We start from the raw sequence: 19,083 nt of genomic DNA on the forward strand, positions 1-19,083 counted from the left end.
AGAATGCCAATTTTGCCAGACTATCAGGGTGCTGTATGGTGAAGCCAGCATTCCTGTCTCTTCATCCAAATTGAAAATTCCTTAATGAGCTCCTAATTTTGTACCTTGACTTATTGGCTACAGTTCTAATGGGGAGGGAGTGGAAGCATCAGTGGGTTCTTCCAGTCCCACCTGCTGGCGTGATTCACCAGTGCCACCATAGTCAGTGGACATTTGGCCGGCTTGTCAGATTTGCCACATCAGAGCTGGAAAATCCCAGCCCATCTGTTTGAAAAAGAAAGGGAGGGTAACCCAGGAATATTAAATTTAATTGAAAATTATTATTGACTTCCTGTACAAAAGCTTACGCAATTGAGAAACTGACTGGTTTCAGAAAGCCTGGGAACTGGAAAATATCACAAGTTGTGGTTGGTGGGGATTGTTGGTGGAGTCGGACTGAGTGTATCATCATTTCCTTATTATTACCCTTCCCAATCTCAATTTGAAAATGTTTTTAAAGTTTAGAGGTTATTTATTCGTGTCACGAGTAGGCTTACATTAACAATGCAGTGAAGTTACTGTGAAAATCCCCTAATCGCCACGACTCCGGTGCCTGTTTGGGTAACACTGAGGGAGAATTTAGCGTGACCAATGCACCTAATCAGCACGTCTTTCAGACTGTGGGAGGAAACTGGAGCATGCAGAGGAAACCCAAGCTGACACAGGGAGAATGTGCAGATTTCGCACAGAGACAGTTAAGCTGGGAATCAAACCTGGGTCCCTGGTGCTGTGAGGCAGCAGTGCTAATCACTGTGACACTGTGTTTTTGAAATAGCTCAAAGAAATTGGACTCCAAATAACAACTTAGTGAACTCCATCCCGCCCCCCCGCATCTCACTGTCCAGATAATTGACGTTGAGGACCTAATGCATCACAGTCAGTGCTGAGTCCGATGAAAGAGTTATAGATCTCCTACAAGTGTAACACAACGACCCACAGACTAAAAATTACTATTGGCAAAGTTACTCTGTGAGTGCCTCGTGTGCGCACACCAAATTTCGCACTCTGCGTTTTAATGGAGATCACACTTCTGTAAAAGCAGTGGCAAAACAGGATTTGGTAACACTGATAATACTTTCCAAGCCTACGAGAATGGATGAGGCTGAGGAGTGACAGGTTAGTTGACAGGTCTAATTTGGTTGTCCGCACCTGGATTTCCTAAAATTTCTTAAGTAACATATTGTGACTTACACGTGACTATAAGAATTGAACATGTCATATATTTTTGGAATCATCCTTTACCAGATGGTTGCCTCCAAGTTGTGTTTTAATGATTGTTTTTCTTTTCTAAATATGAGGTATAACCTGGACACAATCCAGAGAAAAGCTTGGGTAAACCAATGACTTTTCAGCAAAGCTATCCAAGTATTAGTATTTATTGCATGAAATATGGTTCATGTTGCAATTATTTTCCAAATGAACATTTTAGTGGTTATAAAAATGTTCTGTTTAAGGTCAAGTGGACATCTAGTAGAAATGCTCAAAATCATGAGAGGTTTTGTTAGAATAAGTAAGGAGAACCTGTTTCCACTGATAGGAAGGTTAGTTTTATTTATTCATTCATGGGACATGGACGTTGCTGGCTGGCTAGCCTTTATTGTCCATTCCTGGTAACCAGAGGGCACAAATTTAAGATAATAAGGGAGGTGAAGAGATTTTTAGAATCTGAAATGCATGACTGAAATGATGATGGAAGAGCAGGTACAATCGTAACTTCCAAAAGGACAAATACGTGAAAAGGCAAGTTTTGCAGAGCTAGGAGGAAAGAGGCAGGAGTGTGAGACTAATTCAATAGTTCTTTCAAAAGATTTGACACAGCCATGATGGGTGAAAATGCCTGCTTTTCTATTCAATTCTGATATACTGCCACAACTTTATAAGAGATCCATAATCCCGTCATGCTGCTAAACTCACTTGAGTGTTTATTTCCCTGAAATGTGAAGTAATGGTATCTTCACCCTTAGTCTTCAGTGTATAATAATTTGGAACTGAGAGCGCAGTCCGGTTTCCTAGGATTTACTACAACTTACTGACTTACCCTTGGTACTGGTTAAGCATTTAATTAATAGTTTATTCGCTGATACACACAGTAATACATGAGTGCTTGTTGGCATTGCATTTTAATTTGGCTGCCAAAATCATTCTTCTGGGTATGAATTTGTTTTTGTAATTTCACTCGTTACTAAGAAATAATCAATTTAAAATTGGGTGGTCTACAGACTGCAGCTGTTTGGAACTCTGAGAGATGCTTGTAGTCAAGCCTCTATCTTGCTCTGTCTCTCTCTCAAAAGGGTTAATTGAAGATCATGCCACGTCCATTACGGTGGCACAGTGGTTAGCACTATTGCCTCACAGTGCCAGGGATTGGGGTTCAATTCCCGGCTTGAATCACTGTCTGTGCGGAGTCTGCACGTTCTCCCCCTGTCTGCATGGGTTTCTTCCAGGTGCCCCAGTTTCCTCCCACAGTCCGAAAGATGTGCTGGATAGGTGCATTAACCATGTTAAATTCTCCATCAATGTACCTGAACAGACGCCAGAGTGTGGCAACTGGGGGATTTTCACAGTAAATTAATTGCAGTGTTAATGTAAGCCTACTTGTGAACTAATAAATAAAAAGAAATTCACAAACAGGTAAAATTTCTTCTCCAGTTTAACTGCATGTAGACCCAGGAAGAATAGAGACCCCCACTCCCCCTACTCAGGCCTGTGCTGGTCCCCTCTCATTTCTTTCCATCCCATTCATAACCTACTTGAGCTTCACTGTAGGTGTGGTAGTTGCTCAAATTGGTGATATACACAGCTGCTCCTTGATGTTCGACCGGTGCCAGTAGCTCACCAGTTATCAACCTCCAGCCTGAGGCCCAGTTTCCAGCTTTTCATCTCCTACTTTTGGCCATGCTTGCTTTTAAGCCATTCATGTGTTAGAAAAAAAAATGCACATTTCTGGAGTTTAAATACTGTGCACCCCAACATTAAAAATTTATAGGGAGGGATTGTTTCCCTTATTTTAGTTCTGTCAGAGGTGAGTTGTTGTGCAGGTAGCAAATTTTATGTGTACAATTGTTTGAAGCAGGATTACCAAGATAAAGCAGTAATTTGTTGGTAACAAATCTGATTTATCTAGTTACAAAAGGAAAAGCAAAAGCAGATTGGTTGGCAAATTCAGGATGGCTGACACCCAGGAGATCAGTTGCCTGTCTGCAGTGAATGACTTCTACTCCTGTATCCTTTTGTTGGTCATATAAAGTTTACTTCCTTAATAGTTTTTGTGGTATTACTTGATTCTGGGATGAGAGCATCGCTGGCAAGGCTAGCGTTTATTGCCTATTCTTATTTGCCCTTGAGCAGGTGGTGGTGAGCCACTTAGCTTGCTAACTCCATTTCAAAGTGCAATGAATCAACCACCTTGCTTTCGGCCTGGAGTCACATAATTGTCATTCCAGGTAAGGATGGCAGATTTCCTCTCCTAAAGGACATTCGTGAGTTTTTACAACAATCCAGTAGTGTCATGCTGATTATTAGTAACACTGGCATTTTGTTCTAGATTTATTAATTACCAGGATAGGATTTGAACTCTTGCCTCTGGAGCATTTTGATTTGATTTTATTGTCACATACATTGGGATACAGTGTTGTTTCTTGATGGCTATAGAGACAAAGCATACCATTCATAGAGTACAGAGGGGAAATGGAAAGGAGAGGGTGCAGAACGTAATCAAATTAAATCATAATTCTTGTGTCTGGAGCATTTGTCTGGACCTCTGGATTACTGGTCTGTAACATTACCATTCTACCACCAATCTGTGTGTGGGAGAATATTCTTCAGATATTTTTATTTTATATTAATGAGTTCTGAAATTAACTCCAGTGCACTAAAACTAATTTATCTTTTTTAATATATCTGTAAATATATAAATCACATATATATAAGTAATATTTGTACCCTCTGCAGTTCTCTATCAAGAGGGATAGAATGAAAAGATGTCATGAATTATAGCTTTTGCCATTATTGCTTTGGCTGCCTTACATTTCTTCACAGATGCCAAGATAAATAACTTAATGCCATATTTTCTTTGCCTCAAGTCTAGTGCACACTCTGGGTGTTTGCTCTAGTTCAATCAATAGGGAAAACATATGCTTGGACCATCATCATTTTCCCTCAAAACAAACGTCATTGGGTTTATTTTCCTCAATTATTTTTAGCAAAAAATAGATTTGTGTAATGCAGCACTGCTTTACATTTGCACCTACTGTTTACTGAAACAGTGAATGTAGGAAAATAATCCGCAATGTCTGTTACCTCCGGCTTTGTCTCAGATCGGAAGCCTGGTTAGCTCAGCTTTCTCTGACGAAGGGACGAGTTCCTTGCTCAGTTAGCAACCCTGAAGCAATATGGCACAACAGTCGTCTTGCGTTCTTTCTTTTAGATCTACATCTATCCAACATGCAAGTAAATAATACTTGCACTTGTCACACTGAATTATCAGTATGCTTCATGCAATTAATTACTTTTGAAATTTAAAACATAAGTGACCAACTTTGAGCAACAATATCCCTGTAACAGATGTGAGGTGAATAGGAGGTATTCTGTATTTTGTAATGTTGTACAGGATGCTATAGGAGAACATGAATCAGCCAAAGAAGCAAACCTGAGATGAAGTACGGGGGGGGGGGGGGCACGATAGCACAGTGGTTAACACTGCTGGCTCACAGCACCAGGGACCCAGTTCAAATTCTGGCGGGGGCCACTGTCTGTGTGGAGTTTGCACATTCTCCCTGTGTCTGTGTGGGTTTTCTCTGGGTGCTCTGGTTTCTTCCCACATTCTGAAAGAAGTGCTGGTTAGGTGCATTGACCGGACTGTGGCGACAAGGGGAATTTCACAGTAACTTCATTGCAATGTTGTGTAAGCCTTATTTATGACTAATAAATAAATAAACTTTTAAGCAGCACCAATAAGACAAAACCTCTCTGACATGCCTAGAGATCTGCGAATGCGCCAATGGCCATAGGGTATGTAGGGTTGGGGGGGTGGTGGTGGGGGTGGGGGGGGGGGGATGTGGTGGGGGCGAACACACAGATAAAAAAATTCTTCTGTCCTCATCTAAATCAAGCAGTGTTGTAAAAAAACTCAAAAACACTCACATCCTATGACATTTAATGGTAGCAGAACCAAGAATGAGTAAATATGGGAAAAAATTGCAAGTCTGGCAGTGGAGGCAATAAATCCAAGTATACAAAGTAAAGTTCAGAAAAGTTTAAGAACACAATGAAAGACAATTTTACCCAGTAAGTCAAACTGTACTATAACTTTAAGAAGTCTAGCTGAGCAGACCAGGTGTGTGGATTTATAGAGTGATTTATGGATGTGATTTAACTAGAGTTACGATTGCTAATGTGGAACCCTTTAATGTGTTTGCCAGGGTTGTACTTGCCTTTTGGCATGAACTTATTCTACTCCTGAATTCCTGCTGGGGAGGGAGCACTTGCAGTTGGGGGGGAGGGGGGGTGCAGCCACCCAATTTCAAAAAGCGGTTAGTAATGGAAGCATCCCATCCCCTACCTGGGGCCCAAGCGGGATTATGTGCCCCATCCTGGAATCCCTCTTCCAGGCATGGACAACATAGGTTGTGTAAAATGTAATTCCAAAATGCGGGATCTAGGTGACTGAAGACACAGCCACCAGTGATGGAGCAAAGAAAAAGGTGATGCACAAGAGGTCAGAATCAGATGAGTAAAATCTTCCAGGAGATTGTAGGGCTGGAGGAGATTACAGGAGTATGATGGGGGGGAGACCATTTAAACACAAGGATGAGAATTTTAAACTGGACACTTGCCAGTGAAAATCTGCAAGAACTAAGTGGGTGATACTTAATGAGATATAGTTTGTAGACAACAGAAGTATATAGTCTTTATAGAGAGGATCTAAGATCTGAAGCTCAGTTTGTGCCAGATAGGACATTAAGCTCGTAAACAATCCTGATCCATCCTGTAACAGAGACAATAGAGAGGAATGGACTCAATAAAAAGAGAATGGAGTTTGTGGCAGGACTGAAAGGAGCTGGTTTCAGTTTCCCCATTGTTTGAAAGAAATGTTGACTCATCCAAGATCATTTTTTTTCCAGTGGCGGGGCTGTCCTCCCTGCTACTAGAGAAGTGGATGGTGGATGTATCCCTGCTGATCAGGTCTGCCCTGCAGCAACTTAATGCTGCAAGAAGTGTTGATTGGCTGGAGGCGAGACTTCTGCCTCTTACTTGGACAGATATTCTGCTTCAGAGAACTGCTGGCCAATCTGATTGACTGCAGCTCTGTAGTCTCAGCACCATCAGGAGTGATGGCCTTGGCTGGGACTATAAATAGTCCCTAGAATCATGGTGCTGAAACCCCAGGACATGTGAAGGTTTGAGATCTTGCAGCAGTAAGTGGGATGGTTGGGGGTGAGAATCATGAAGAGCAGTTGGGGAGGGAGCACTCGCAGATGAGGGGGACTGTCACCCAATTTCAAAAAGCGGTTAGTAATGGAAGCATCCCATCCCCTACCTGGGGCCCAAGCAGGATAATGTGCCCCATTCTGGAATCCCTCTTCCAGGCACAGGGCAAGAGGCAGCCCTTGACAGCCATTAATTGCTGACTGCCCTGGCCTCATCTGCCTACTCCATGTAAGAACATAAGAAATAGGAGCAGGAGTAGGCCATCCAGCCCTTCGAGCCTGCCCCGCCATTCAATAAGATCATGGCTGATCTGTCGTGGGTCAGTTCCACATTCCCGCCCTCTCCCCATAACCCTTAATCCCCTCGCTTATCAAAAACCCATCAACCCGCATCTTAAAAATATTTAGCGAGGCAGCCTCCACCACCTCAACGGGCAGAGAATTCCAGAGATTCACCACCCTTTGAGTGAAGAAGATCCTCCTCAACTCCGTTCTAAACCGTTCCCCCTTTATCTTGAGGCTGTGCCCCCTAGTCCTACTGTCCTTTCTGAGCGGGAAGAGCCTCTCCACCCCTATCCTATCCATCCCATTCATCATCTTATACATCTCAATGAGATCTCCCCTCATTCTTCTAAACTCTAACGCGTACAAGCCTAGTTTATTCAGCCTCTCCTCATAGCTCAACCCCCTCAACTCCGGTATCAGCCTAGTAAACCTCCTCTGCACTCCCTCCAAGGCCAAAATATCTTTGCGTAAGTACGGCGACCAAAACTGCACACAGTACTCCAGCTGCGGCCTCACCAATGCCCTATACAGCTGCAGCAAGACCTCCCTACTTTTATATTCAATCCCCCTCGCTATGAAGGCCAGCATCCCATTCACCTTCCTGACCACCTGCTGCACCTGCAGGCTGGGTTTTTGCGACTCATGCACAAGGACCCTGAGGTCCCTCTGCACTGTCGCCTGCTGCAGTTTTTCGCCACGTAAGTAATAGTCCTTCCTACCATTATTCCTACCAAAGTGGACCACCTTGCACTTGCCAACATTAAATTCCATTTGCCATTTCCTGGCCCATTCGCCCAGCCTATCTAGATCCTTTTGCAGACTCTTCACACCCTCCGCGCAGTTTGTCATTCCACCAATCTTGGTGTCATCAGCAAATTTCGACACCATACACTCGGTTCCCTCCTCCAGATCATCTATATGAATGGTAAATAGCTGACGCCCCAGCACCGACCCCTGGGGCACTCCACTAGTCACCAACCGCCAATCCGAATAGCACCCATTAACCCCCACTCTCTGCCTCCTATTTGACAGCCAATCCTCTATCCACGCTCACACCCTACCCCCAACTCCATGCCCCCTTACCTTCTGCAATATCCTCTTGTGAGGTACCTTGTCAAACGCTTTCTGAAAATCAAGAAAGACCACATCCACCGGCTCTCCTCTATCCACCGCCCTAGACACATCCTCATAGAACTCCAATAAATTTGTCAGACACGACTTCCCCTTAACGAAACTGTGCTGCGTCTGCTCTATCAAGCAATTCCCCTCAAGATGCCTCGCTATTTCCTCCTTGATGATGGATTCTAACATTTTACCTACAACAGACGTTAAACTAACCGGCCTATAATTCCCTGCCTTTTGCCTGGCACCCTTCTTAAACAGCGGCGTAACATTAGCCACTTTCCAATCTTCCGGCACTTCCCCGGAATCCAGCGACGTCTGGAAAATAACCACCAAGGCATCCACTATCACCTCCGCCATTTCTTTCAGGACCCTTGGATGCATTCCATCCGGTCCTGAGGACTTGTCCACAATCAGTCCCTCCAGTCTGTTGAGCACCGCCTCTCTAGTAACAATAATGTCATTGAGATCCTCCAGTCCTACCCCCTTTCCATCGCCAACACCCGGCAAATTATTCACGTCTTCCTCTGTGAAGACCGAATCAAAAAAGTTATTCAAGACCTCAGCCATTTCCCCATCCCCTACCACTAAGTCCCCCCTCACATCCTCTAAGGGTCCAACGTTCACCCTAGCCAGCCTCTTTTTATATATTTATAAAAACTCTTGCTATCCTTTTTTATATTAAGCGCTAGCCCAGCTTCATAGTTTCTCCTACCCTTCTTTATCAACTTCTTTGTCAATCTTTGTTGACATTTAAACATAAGAACATAAGAAATAGGAGCAGGAGTAGGCCACCTAGCCCCGAGCCTGCCCCGCCATTCAATAAGATCATGGCTGATCTGTCGTGGGTCAGTTCCACATTCCCGCCCTCTCCCCATAACCCTTAATCCCCTCGCTTATCAAAAACCCATCAACCCGCTTCTTAAAAATATTTAGCGAGGTAGCCTCCACCACTTCAACGGGCAGAGAATTCCAGAGATTCACCACCCTTTGAGTGAAGAAGACCCTCCTCAACTCCGTCCTAAGCCGCACCCCCTTTATCTTGAGGCTGTGCCCCCTAGTCCTACTGTCCTTTCTGAGCGGGAAGAGTCTCTCCACCTCTATCCTATCCATCCCATTCATCATCTTATACATCTCAATGAGATCTCCCCTCATTCTTCTAAACGCTAACGAGCACAAGCCTAGTTTATTCAGCCTCTCCTCATAGCTCAACCCCCTCAACTCCGGCATCAGCCTAGTAAACCTCCTCTGCACTCCCTCCAAGGCCAAAATATCCTTGCGTAAGTACGGCGCCCAAAACCTCTCCCAATCCTCTTCTCGCCCACTACTGTTAGCTACTCTAAACGCCTCCGCTTTTAATTTAACACTTTCCTTCACCTCCCGCGTTATCCACGGCTTATTACCTCTCCTCCTACGGTCCTTTTTAACCATCGGAATAAATTTCTGCTGAGCACCAAGAAAGATCTCCTTAAAGATCCTCCACTGCTCCTCAGCAGACCTACCCTCCAACGCGCTCCCCCAGTCAACATTCGCCAATTCTTCTCTCATCCTACCATACTCCCCTCTGTTCAAACAAAGGACGCGTGTCCGGGAACCCACTTTCTCCTCCTCCATCTGCACCAGAAACTCCACCATACAATGATCACTCTCCCCAAGAGGATCCTTCACCGCAAGTTCCCTAATTCTACCCGCCTCATTACATAGCACCAGATCCAAGATAGCTCGCTCCCTCGTCGGCTCCAACACACACTGTTCAAGGAAACTATCCCGGCAGCATTCCAAGAACTCCTCCTCGAGCCTACCGCGTCCAGCATGGGTCGACCAATCAATATGTAGATTGAAATCTCCCTTAATTACGGCCGTTCCATTCCTGCACGCCGCACTTATTTGCGCGTTAACAGCCCGCCCCACCTCCAGATCATTATTCGGGGGCCTATAGACGACACCCACCAGCGTCTTCCCCCCTTTGCTGTTCCTAATCTCCACCCACAACGATTCCACGTTCTGCTGTTTGGTTCCTATATCATCCCTTGCTACCACCCTGATGCTATCCTTAATCAGCAGAGCTACGCTCCCCCCTTTTTCCTCTCGCCTATCCTTCCTAAACACTTGATACCCCTGGACATTCAGCTCCCAGTCCCTGTCACCTTGCAGCCACGTCTCTGTAATGGCCACCAGATCATATCCATTTGTACTGATCTGCGCCACCAGCTCATCCACTTTATTCCGAATGCTTCGTGCATTCAGATAAAGTGCCTTCATCCCAGCCTTCACCTGGACCCTATTTGCCAGAACACCACCAACCATACTCACGCCCCCTACTCCCTTTATTATTGGGACATCCTCGGCCTCTTCCCTTACCTGTACCGTCTCCTTAACTTTAGCCCCCGTAACGTCATCTACCCTCGCACCCTCCCCCCCCAATTAGTTTAAAGCCCTGTCTACAGTCCTATTTACACGATTCGCCAGCACTCTGGTCCCAGCACGGTTCAGACCAACCCCATCCCGCCCGAACAGGTCCCACCTACCCCAATACTGATGCCAATGCCCCATAAATTCAAACCCATTCCTCCCACACCAATCCCTGAGCCACCCATTCACTTCCTTAATCTTATCAACCTTACGCCTGTCTGCACTCGGTTCAGGCAGTAGCCCAGAGATAACCACCTTGTTGGTTCTACTTTTTAATTCCATTCCCAGCTTTTCATACTCCCTCCCCAGATCCTCAGTTCACATTTCGCCTACGTCGTTGGCACCCACATATACCACAATGACCGGATTCTCACCCTCCCACTCCAGGTTCCTCTGCAGCCCAGATGCGACATCCCGGACCCGAGCACCAGGCAGACAACACACCCTTCTGTGCACTTTGTCACTGTGACAAAGGACAGTGTCAATACCCTTAACCCCACTATCCCCAATTACGACTATGTTCCTTTTCACCTTCTCTTTGCCTATGTCCTGCTGCATCACTGTACCGTGCGCAGTTTGCTCACCAACCTCGCCTCCCTCGTTTTCGTCCAGACTGGAAGCAAGAACCTCAAACCTGTTCTGCAGCTTGAGAGGCTGAGGCATCCGCTCCCCACCCCCCTTCCTCCACTCCCCACCCCACTTCCTCCGCTCCCCACCCCCCTTCCTCCGCTCAACAGCCCCCTCTTGTTCCTGACTGTTAGAGTTAGCCAGTCTAGGGGGGATGGATGTCACTTGCACCCCATTGACAATGGCACTCTCTCTCCCCCTGATGAGCCTCAGTGTCTGAAGCTCAGAGGCCAGCTCATCTACCTTGAGCTGGAGCTCTTCCAGCAACCTGCACTTACTGCAGACATGGTCACTGGGAAGGACCCTGGGGTCTACCAGTTCCCACATCATACAGAAACAACACATCACATGCCCCTCCATTATTCACTGTAGTAATATTGAAAATTTCCACACGAACTTACCTGGCCCTTTTTCTCCCCAGCCCTTTTGATCTTAAGCCCTAATAGCTCACTCTGCTTCCCACTCACTCCGCTGCCCGCTGTCTAAACCAGGCCTCCTTTTAAACCTGGCGCTGTTTTAAAGCCTGCTCCCCCACAACTCCCTGCAATCCACTCCCTTAGAATTCTTAAAGCAGTAAATACAAAAAGCCCGCAAAAATGCTTTTAAATGATTTAAACAGTTCTGCAAGGTAAGTTCTTACTACAAAAGTACTTTAAACTTATTTAAACAGGTTTTTAACAGGTAATTTCTTATCTGTCTCTCTGCTCCCTCACTCGTCTGCTCCAGCAAACAATGGAGGCAGGCGGGAGAGTGGTAGAACATAAGAACATAAGAAATAGGAGCAGGAGTAGGCCAACTAGCCCTTCGAGCCTGCCCCGCCATTCAATAAGATCATGGCTGATCTGTCGTGGCTCAGTTCCACATTCCCGCCCTCTCCCCATAACCCTTAATCCCCTCTCTTATCAAAAACCCATCAACCCGCGTCTTAAAAATATTTAGCGAGGTAGCCTCCACCACTTCAACGGGCAGAGAATTCCAGAGATTCACCACCCTTTGAGTGAAGAAGTTCCTCCTCAACTCTGTTCTAAACCGCCCCCCCTTTATCTTGAGGCTGTGCCCCCTAGTCCTGCTATCCTTTCTGAGCGGGAAGACTCTCTCCACCTCTATCGGAAGGCCACCCAGGAAATTCATGGGCCCCCACTACCTACAAATCCACCGTTGGCAGCCCATAAGATTTTACCTGGATGTTTGTCAAGCAGCAACACATTGGAGAAGATCTGACACCTGGGGGAGAAGTAAAGCTGTGTCTCAGCAGCATATTTATGGAGATTGATCAGGCGTTTCTTAATGATATCATAATGTCACAACATCAGAATTTGATGATGGACAACATAGGTCATTGAGGGATTTTGGAAATAATAGTGTGGAATGGGAAGGAAAGCTATTGGAGGAGATGTTCTTCCTATGATTAGTAACCAGATAGAATCTAAACATCTTCCCTTGACATTCAATGGATTTACCACCTCTGAATCTCCCAACATAACATCCTTGGGGGAGGAGTGGAGTGTCATCATTTCAGTCCTTTGAGAAACTTTGTTAACAATGCATGTTTCCCCATCCTCAATGATGGAGGAGCCCAGCACATCAATGCAAAAAATAAGGTTGAATTATTCGCAGCAATCTTCAGCCAGAAGTGCCGAGTGGATGAACCATCTTGGCATCCTCCAGTGGTCCCTTGCAGCTCAGGTGCCAGTTTCCAGTCAATTCGATTCACTCCATGTGATATCAAGAAACAATTGGAGGCACTGGATACTACAAAGGCAATGGGCCCTGATAACATTCTGGCAAAAGTACCGAAGACTTGTGCTCCACAACTTGCTGCGACCCACGCCAATCTCTTCCAGTACTGTTACAATATTGGCATCTACCCAACAATGTGGAAAGTTGCCAGATACGTCCTGTACACAAAAAACAGGACAAATCCAATCTGATCAATTACTGCCCAATCAATCTACTCTCGATCATCAGTAAAGTGATGGAAGGGGTCATAGACAGTGCTATCAAGCAGCACCTGCTCAGCAGCAACCTGCTCAGTGACACCCACTTTGGGTTTCACCAGGGTCACTCAGCTCCTGAGCTCATTACAGCCTTGGTTCAAGCATGGACAAAAGAGCTGAATTCCAGAGGTGAGGTGAGAGTGGCAGCCCTTGACACTAAGGCTGCATTCGACCAAGTGTGGCATCAAGGACCCTAGCAAAATTGGAATCAATGGGTATCGGACAAACCCTCCGCTGGTTGGAGTCATAGCTGGTACATAGGAAGATGGTTGTGGTTGTGGAGGGTCAGTCATCTCAGCTGCAGGACACCTCTACAGGAGTCCCTCAGGATAGTGTCCTTGGCCCAACAATCTTCAGCTGCTTCATCAATGACGTTCCTTCCATCATAAGGTCAGAAGTGGGGATGTTTGCTGATGATTGCGCTATGTTTAACACCATTCATGACTTCTGAGATACTGAAGCAATCCATGTTCAAACGCAACAAGATCTGAACAATATGCAGGCTTGGGCTGCCAAGTGGCAAGTAACATTCGCGCCACACAAATGGCAGGCAATGACCACCACCAATAAGAGACACTCTAATCACTATCCCTTAACATTCAATGGCATAAACATCACTGAATCCCCCACTGTCAACATCCTTGGGCTTACCATTGATCAGGACTCGCCCCATAAACACAGTGGCGACGAGAGTCAGTGAAAAACTAGGAATATTGCAGCGAGTAACTCACTTCTTGACTCCCCAAAGCCTGTCCACCATCTACAAGACACAAGTCAGGAGTGTAATGGAATACTGCCTACTCACCTGAATGGGTGCAACTCCCAACAACACTCAAGAAGCTTGACACAATCCAGGACAAAACAGTCTGCTTGATTGACACCACATCTACAATCATTCAATCCCTCCACCACCGACACTCAATAGCAGCAGTGTGTACAATCTACAAGGTGCACTGCAGCAATTCGCCAAAGATCCTTACGCAGCACTTCCAAATCCACGATCACTTCTATCTAGAAGGACAAGTCAGCAGATAAATGGGAACATCAGAAGTTCCCCTCCAAGCCACTTAACATCCTGAATTGGAAATATGTCGCTGTTCCTTCACAGTCGCTGGGTCAATATCTCGGAATTCCCTCCCTAATGGCATAATGGGTCAACCCAGAGAACATGGACTGCAGCGATTCAAAAAGGTAGCTCACCACCACCTTCTCAAGGGCAACTAGGAATGAGCAATAAATGGTGACTAGCCAGCGACGCCCATGTCCCACGAATGAAAAAAAAGTTATATGAATCCAAGCAGCCTGTATTAACCTTCATTTTCCATTTGAGTATGGTGAACTCCTGGATTTACCTTCTTCCCCTCATTAACTCTGTCCCATCTCACTTTCATTTTCTTGCAAAGTGACTCGATGAGTGCAAGAAAAAAGCTTTACTAACATGTCTTTTTCAGCAATAATCTCTGGATTGTTACCTGAACCATGCGCCATTTGGCATAGAACATAGAACATTACAGCGCAGAACAGGCCCTTCGGCCCACGATGTTGCGCCGACCAGTTACAAAAACAATGACCCACTAGCCTGTACCAATCCCTTTTCGTCCATAAACCTATCCATAGATCTCTTAAACGCCCCCAAACTAGGCGCATTTACAACTGCAGCAGGCAGGGCATTCCAATCCCTCACCACCCTCTGGGTAAAGAACCTACCCCTGACATCCATCCTGTAGCTACCCCCCCTTAATTTAAAGCCATGCCCCCTCGTGCTAGCTTTCTCCATCTGAGGAAAAAGGCTATCACTATCCACCCTATCTAAACCTCTAATCATCTTATATGTTTCAATAAGATCCCCTCTTAGCCGCCTTCTTTCCAATGAAAACAACCCTAAATCCCTCAGTCTCTCCTCATAGGACCTCCCCACCATACCAGGCAACATCCTAGTAAACCTCCTCTGCACCCTCTCCAAAGCCTCCACATCCTTCTTGTAATGTGGGGACCAGAAGTGCACACAGTACTCCAAGTGCGGCCGCACCAGAGTTGTGTACAGTTGCAACATGACGCTGCGACTCCTAAATTCAATCCCCCTACCAATAAACGCCAAGACACCGTACGCCTTCTTAACAACCCTATCTACTTGATTCCCAACTTTCAGGGATCTATGTACACATACACCTAGATCCCTCTGTCCATCCACACTATTCAAAGTCCTCCCGTTAGCCCTATACTCGACACATCTGTTGCTCCTACCAAAGTGAATTACCTCACACTTCTCCGCATTAAATTCCATCCGCCACCTCTCGGCCCAGCTCTGCAACCTATCTAAGTCTCCCTGCAGACTATGACACCCTTCCTCACAATCTACCACACCTCCGACTTTGGTGTCATCAGCAAATTTACTAATCCACCCAACTATACCCTCATCCAGATCATTAATAAAGATTACAAACAACAGTGGCCCCAAAACAGATCCCTGAGGCACACCACTCGTAACCGAACTCCATGATGAATATTTACCATCAACCACCACCCTCTGTCTCCTATCTGATAGCCAATTCCTGATCCAACTTCCTAGATTACCCACAATCCCATACATCTGCATTTTCTGCAGAAGCCTACCATGGTGAACCTTATCGAACGCCTTACTAAAATCCATATATACCACGTCAACTGCCTTGCCCCCATCCACCTCTTTGGTCACCTTCTCAAAAAACTCAATAAGGTTAGTAAGGCACGACCTACCCGCTACAAAACCATGCTGACTATTTCTAATCAATTCATTACACTCCAAATAACTATAAATCCTATCCCTAATAATTTTTTCTAAAACCTTGCCCACAACAGAAGAAAGACTCACCGGTCTATAACTCCCGGCAAAGTCTCTGTTCCCCTTCTTAAACAGTGGGACAACATTCGCTATCCTCCAATCCTCCGGGACTACACCAGAGACCAATGACGACCTGAAGATCAGAGCCAGAGGCTCTGCAATCACCTCTCTAGCCTCCCAGAGAATCCTAGGGTAGATCCCATCCGGACCAGGGGACTTATCTATTTTCAGCCCCTCAAGAATATCCAGCACATCCCCCTTATCAACCGTAATACTGTCTATTTTACACCCCTGCAACCCAGTGTCCTCCTCAGCTATATTCATGTCCCCCTGCATGAACACCGAAGAGAAATATTGGTTCAACGCTTCTCCAATCTCCTCCGGTTCCACACACAACTTCCCTCTGCTGTCTGTAACTGGCCCTAATCTTGCCCTGACCAACCTTCTGTTCTTGACATACCTATAGAACGCCTTAGGATTCTCCTTAATCCTATCAGCCAAAGTCTTCTCATGTCCTCTTTTAGCCCTTCTTAACTCCCTCTTCAACTCCCTCCTAGCCAATCTAAAGCTTTCTAGTGCACTACCTGAGCCCTCAAATCTCATCCGAACATAAGCCTCCTTTTTCTTTTTAACCATCGACTCAACTCTTTTAGTGCACCACGGTTCCCTAGATCTACCAATTCCTCCATGCCTGACAGGGACATACCTATCAAGGACTCGCAGTAGCTGCTCCTTGAAAAAACTCCACATTTCGGACGTTCCCAGTCCCTGTAATCTCCTAGTCCAATCTATGCTTCCTCATTCACTCCTAATAGCCTCATAATTACCCTTACCCCAGCTAAAACTACTGACCCGAGGTTCATGCCTATCCCTTCCCATCACTAAGGTGAACGTAACCGAATTGTGGTCACTATCACCAAAATGCACACCAACTTCCAACTCTAGCACCTGGTCTGGCTCATTTCCCAGCACCAAATCCAATATAGCCTCACCTCTAGTTGGCCTATCTACATACTGAGTCAAAAAACCTTCCTGCACGCTTTGTACAAACACTGACCCCTCTAACGAGCTAGAACTATAGCAATTCCAATCAATATTCGTAAAGTCCCCCATAACAATTACCCTATTACTTTCACTCCTAACCAGGATTGACTCCGCAATCCTTTCCTCAACCTCTCTAGAACTTTTAGGAGGTCTATAAAAGACTCCCAACAGGGTGACCTCTCCTCTCCTATTTCTAATCTCTGCCCATACTACCTCAACTGACAAGTCCTCATCAAACTTCCTCTCCGACACTGTGATACAGTCCTTGACTAGCAATGCTACCCCACCCCCCCCCTACCTTCTTCTCTACTCTGACATGTGTAGGATCATGCATGTCAGAGAAATAAAATCTAAAAGAGTGGTGAGGGAAGAGGAGTTTCGATTCATGGGGCACTGGTATCAATACTCCAGGTAGGGTGATCTATTCTGTTGGGATGGGCTATACTTGAACTGGGCTAGGACCAGTGCCCTGGCCACAATTGTACGATTAGGGCTCTGAATAGGGCTTTAAACTAAAATGTTGGTTGTGTGGGGAGGAAGGATGTTGAGATGAAGGGCGATTTAGAAATCCAAAGAGAGAGAGATTGTGATATTGGAAGAGCAATGTGGGTAAAGGCAAGCAGAAAGGGACAGAAGGTTTAATAAAAAACGTCCATTAACAAATGAGCTCATTGCAAGAAATAGAAGTTAAAAAAGTGAAATTATAAGTTCTTTATCTGAATGCATGAGGCTTTGCAATAAGATGGATAAACTCTTGGCATAAATAGAGGTAAATGACTTAAATCGAATTGCCATTATAGAAACATGATTACAAGGTGATTTGGCTTGGGAAATAAATATTCCAAGGGACACAATATTTTAGAAAGAGAGATGAAATGACAAAGGAGGCAAGGTTGCCTTGATACTACAAGATGACATAAGAGCTTTAGAGAGAAGGTTCCTGGCCTCAGGAGACAATGAAGTAGAATCAGTATGAGTAGGAAAAAGATACAGCAAGAGTGTGAAAACATGGGTGAGGGTAGTTATAGGCCCCTTAAAAGTAGTTGTCCTATTGGACTGTGCATTAAACAAGAAATCATTGGAGCTTGTACTAACAACAATGTAATAATTGTGGGGTACTTCTGTCTTCATATAACTGGGACTAATTAATTAGTCGGCCTGAATTTTACCACCCCACCTGCCACAGGAATTGGAGTGGGTGAGGGGCGGACAATGGGAAGGTCTGTGGACCTTAGGCAGGACTTTATGATTTTGGGACGAATGAGGCTGTAAAAATCCCGCCCATAATGTCTTAGTAGTATTTCCACTGGGAAATAGTGATAATTCCAGATCAAATTTGAAAGTGACATACTCCAATCAAAATCAAAAATCTTAAACTTAAACAGTGTCAATTACACAGGTATGAAGGGCGAACTGGTGAAGGTAAATTAAGTAAATAGTTTATAAAGTATAGCTGCAAATGAAGAGCGGAACACGTTTAAAAAAAAATTCAAAATGTCCAACAAAAATATATTCTGTGGAGAACAAAAATTCAGCAACAAAGACCCATCAGTGGCTCACTGAGGAATTTAGGGATTGTATTAGATTAAAAAATTAATATAGCAAAAGAAGTTACACATCTGAGGATTGGGGTGTTTTAGAAACCAGCAAAGAGCTAAAACTAAAAATTTGATACAAAAGAAAAAAAAAATTAGAGAAGTGGGATTTTAAGATGAAGGAGATAGGTCAAAATCTAGTCGCCGAACTAGATTGCCAAATATTGTGTCCTGAGGGCTGCAATGTGCCTAACCAGAAGATGAGATGCAGTTCGTATAGCTTGCCCTGAGCTGCGCTGGGGCATTGCAACAGGACCAAGGATAGACGTGTGGGCATGAGAGCAAGGTGCTGAGTTAAAATGGCACACAACAGGAAGCTTGAGGTTATGCTCGTGGTGAGCAAACATGACCCCAACATTCCTGTTGCGTGCCATTTTAAGCATTTTAATATTTCACATATGTATTGCCTCAATGCAAAACTCCCCTCCCATGTCTGGCCACCCGTCTTTTGTTCTTAAGGTTGCTACTTTTTATTGCAGTTTTTATATTCTCGCTCCTTTCAGTTCTGATGAAGAATCTATTGCTGATAGATGCTGGCGAACCTGTAGAGTTTTTCCAGCAAACTCTGTTCTTGTTTCAGTTAGAAGTCTCACAACACCAAATGTGTTACCAAATAAACCTGTTGGATTTTAACCTTGTGTTGTGAGACTTCTTACTGTGTTTACCCCAATCCAACACCGGCATCTCCACATCTTGTTTCAGTTCCCAGTTTC

At 45.1% G+C, this 19,083-nt stretch overlaps 1 protein-coding gene across 1 annotated transcript in view; it reads left to right on the top strand.

The window, feature by feature from the left end:
* wdr27 (WD repeat domain 27) overlaps positions 1-19,083 on the top strand; it is a 394,966-nt gene that overhangs the window by 66,301 nt on the left and 309,582 nt on the right. The window contains exon 20 of the mRNA XM_080199853.1: positions 3,164-3,261. Within this exon, the coding sequence (XP_080055979.1) occupies positions 3,164-3,261 (98 nt within the window). The remainder of the gene's footprint in view (positions 1-3,163; positions 3,262-19,083) is intronic.

The sequence above is a fragment of the Carcharhinus amblyrhynchos genome, chromosome 12 (genome assembly GCF_965287045.1).
Source record: "Carcharhinus amblyrhynchos chromosome 12, sCarAmb.v2.hapA, whole genome shotgun sequence".
Lineage (NCBI taxonomy): Eukaryota > Metazoa > Chordata > Chondrichthyes > Carcharhiniformes > Carcharhinidae > Carcharhinus > Carcharhinus amblyrhynchos.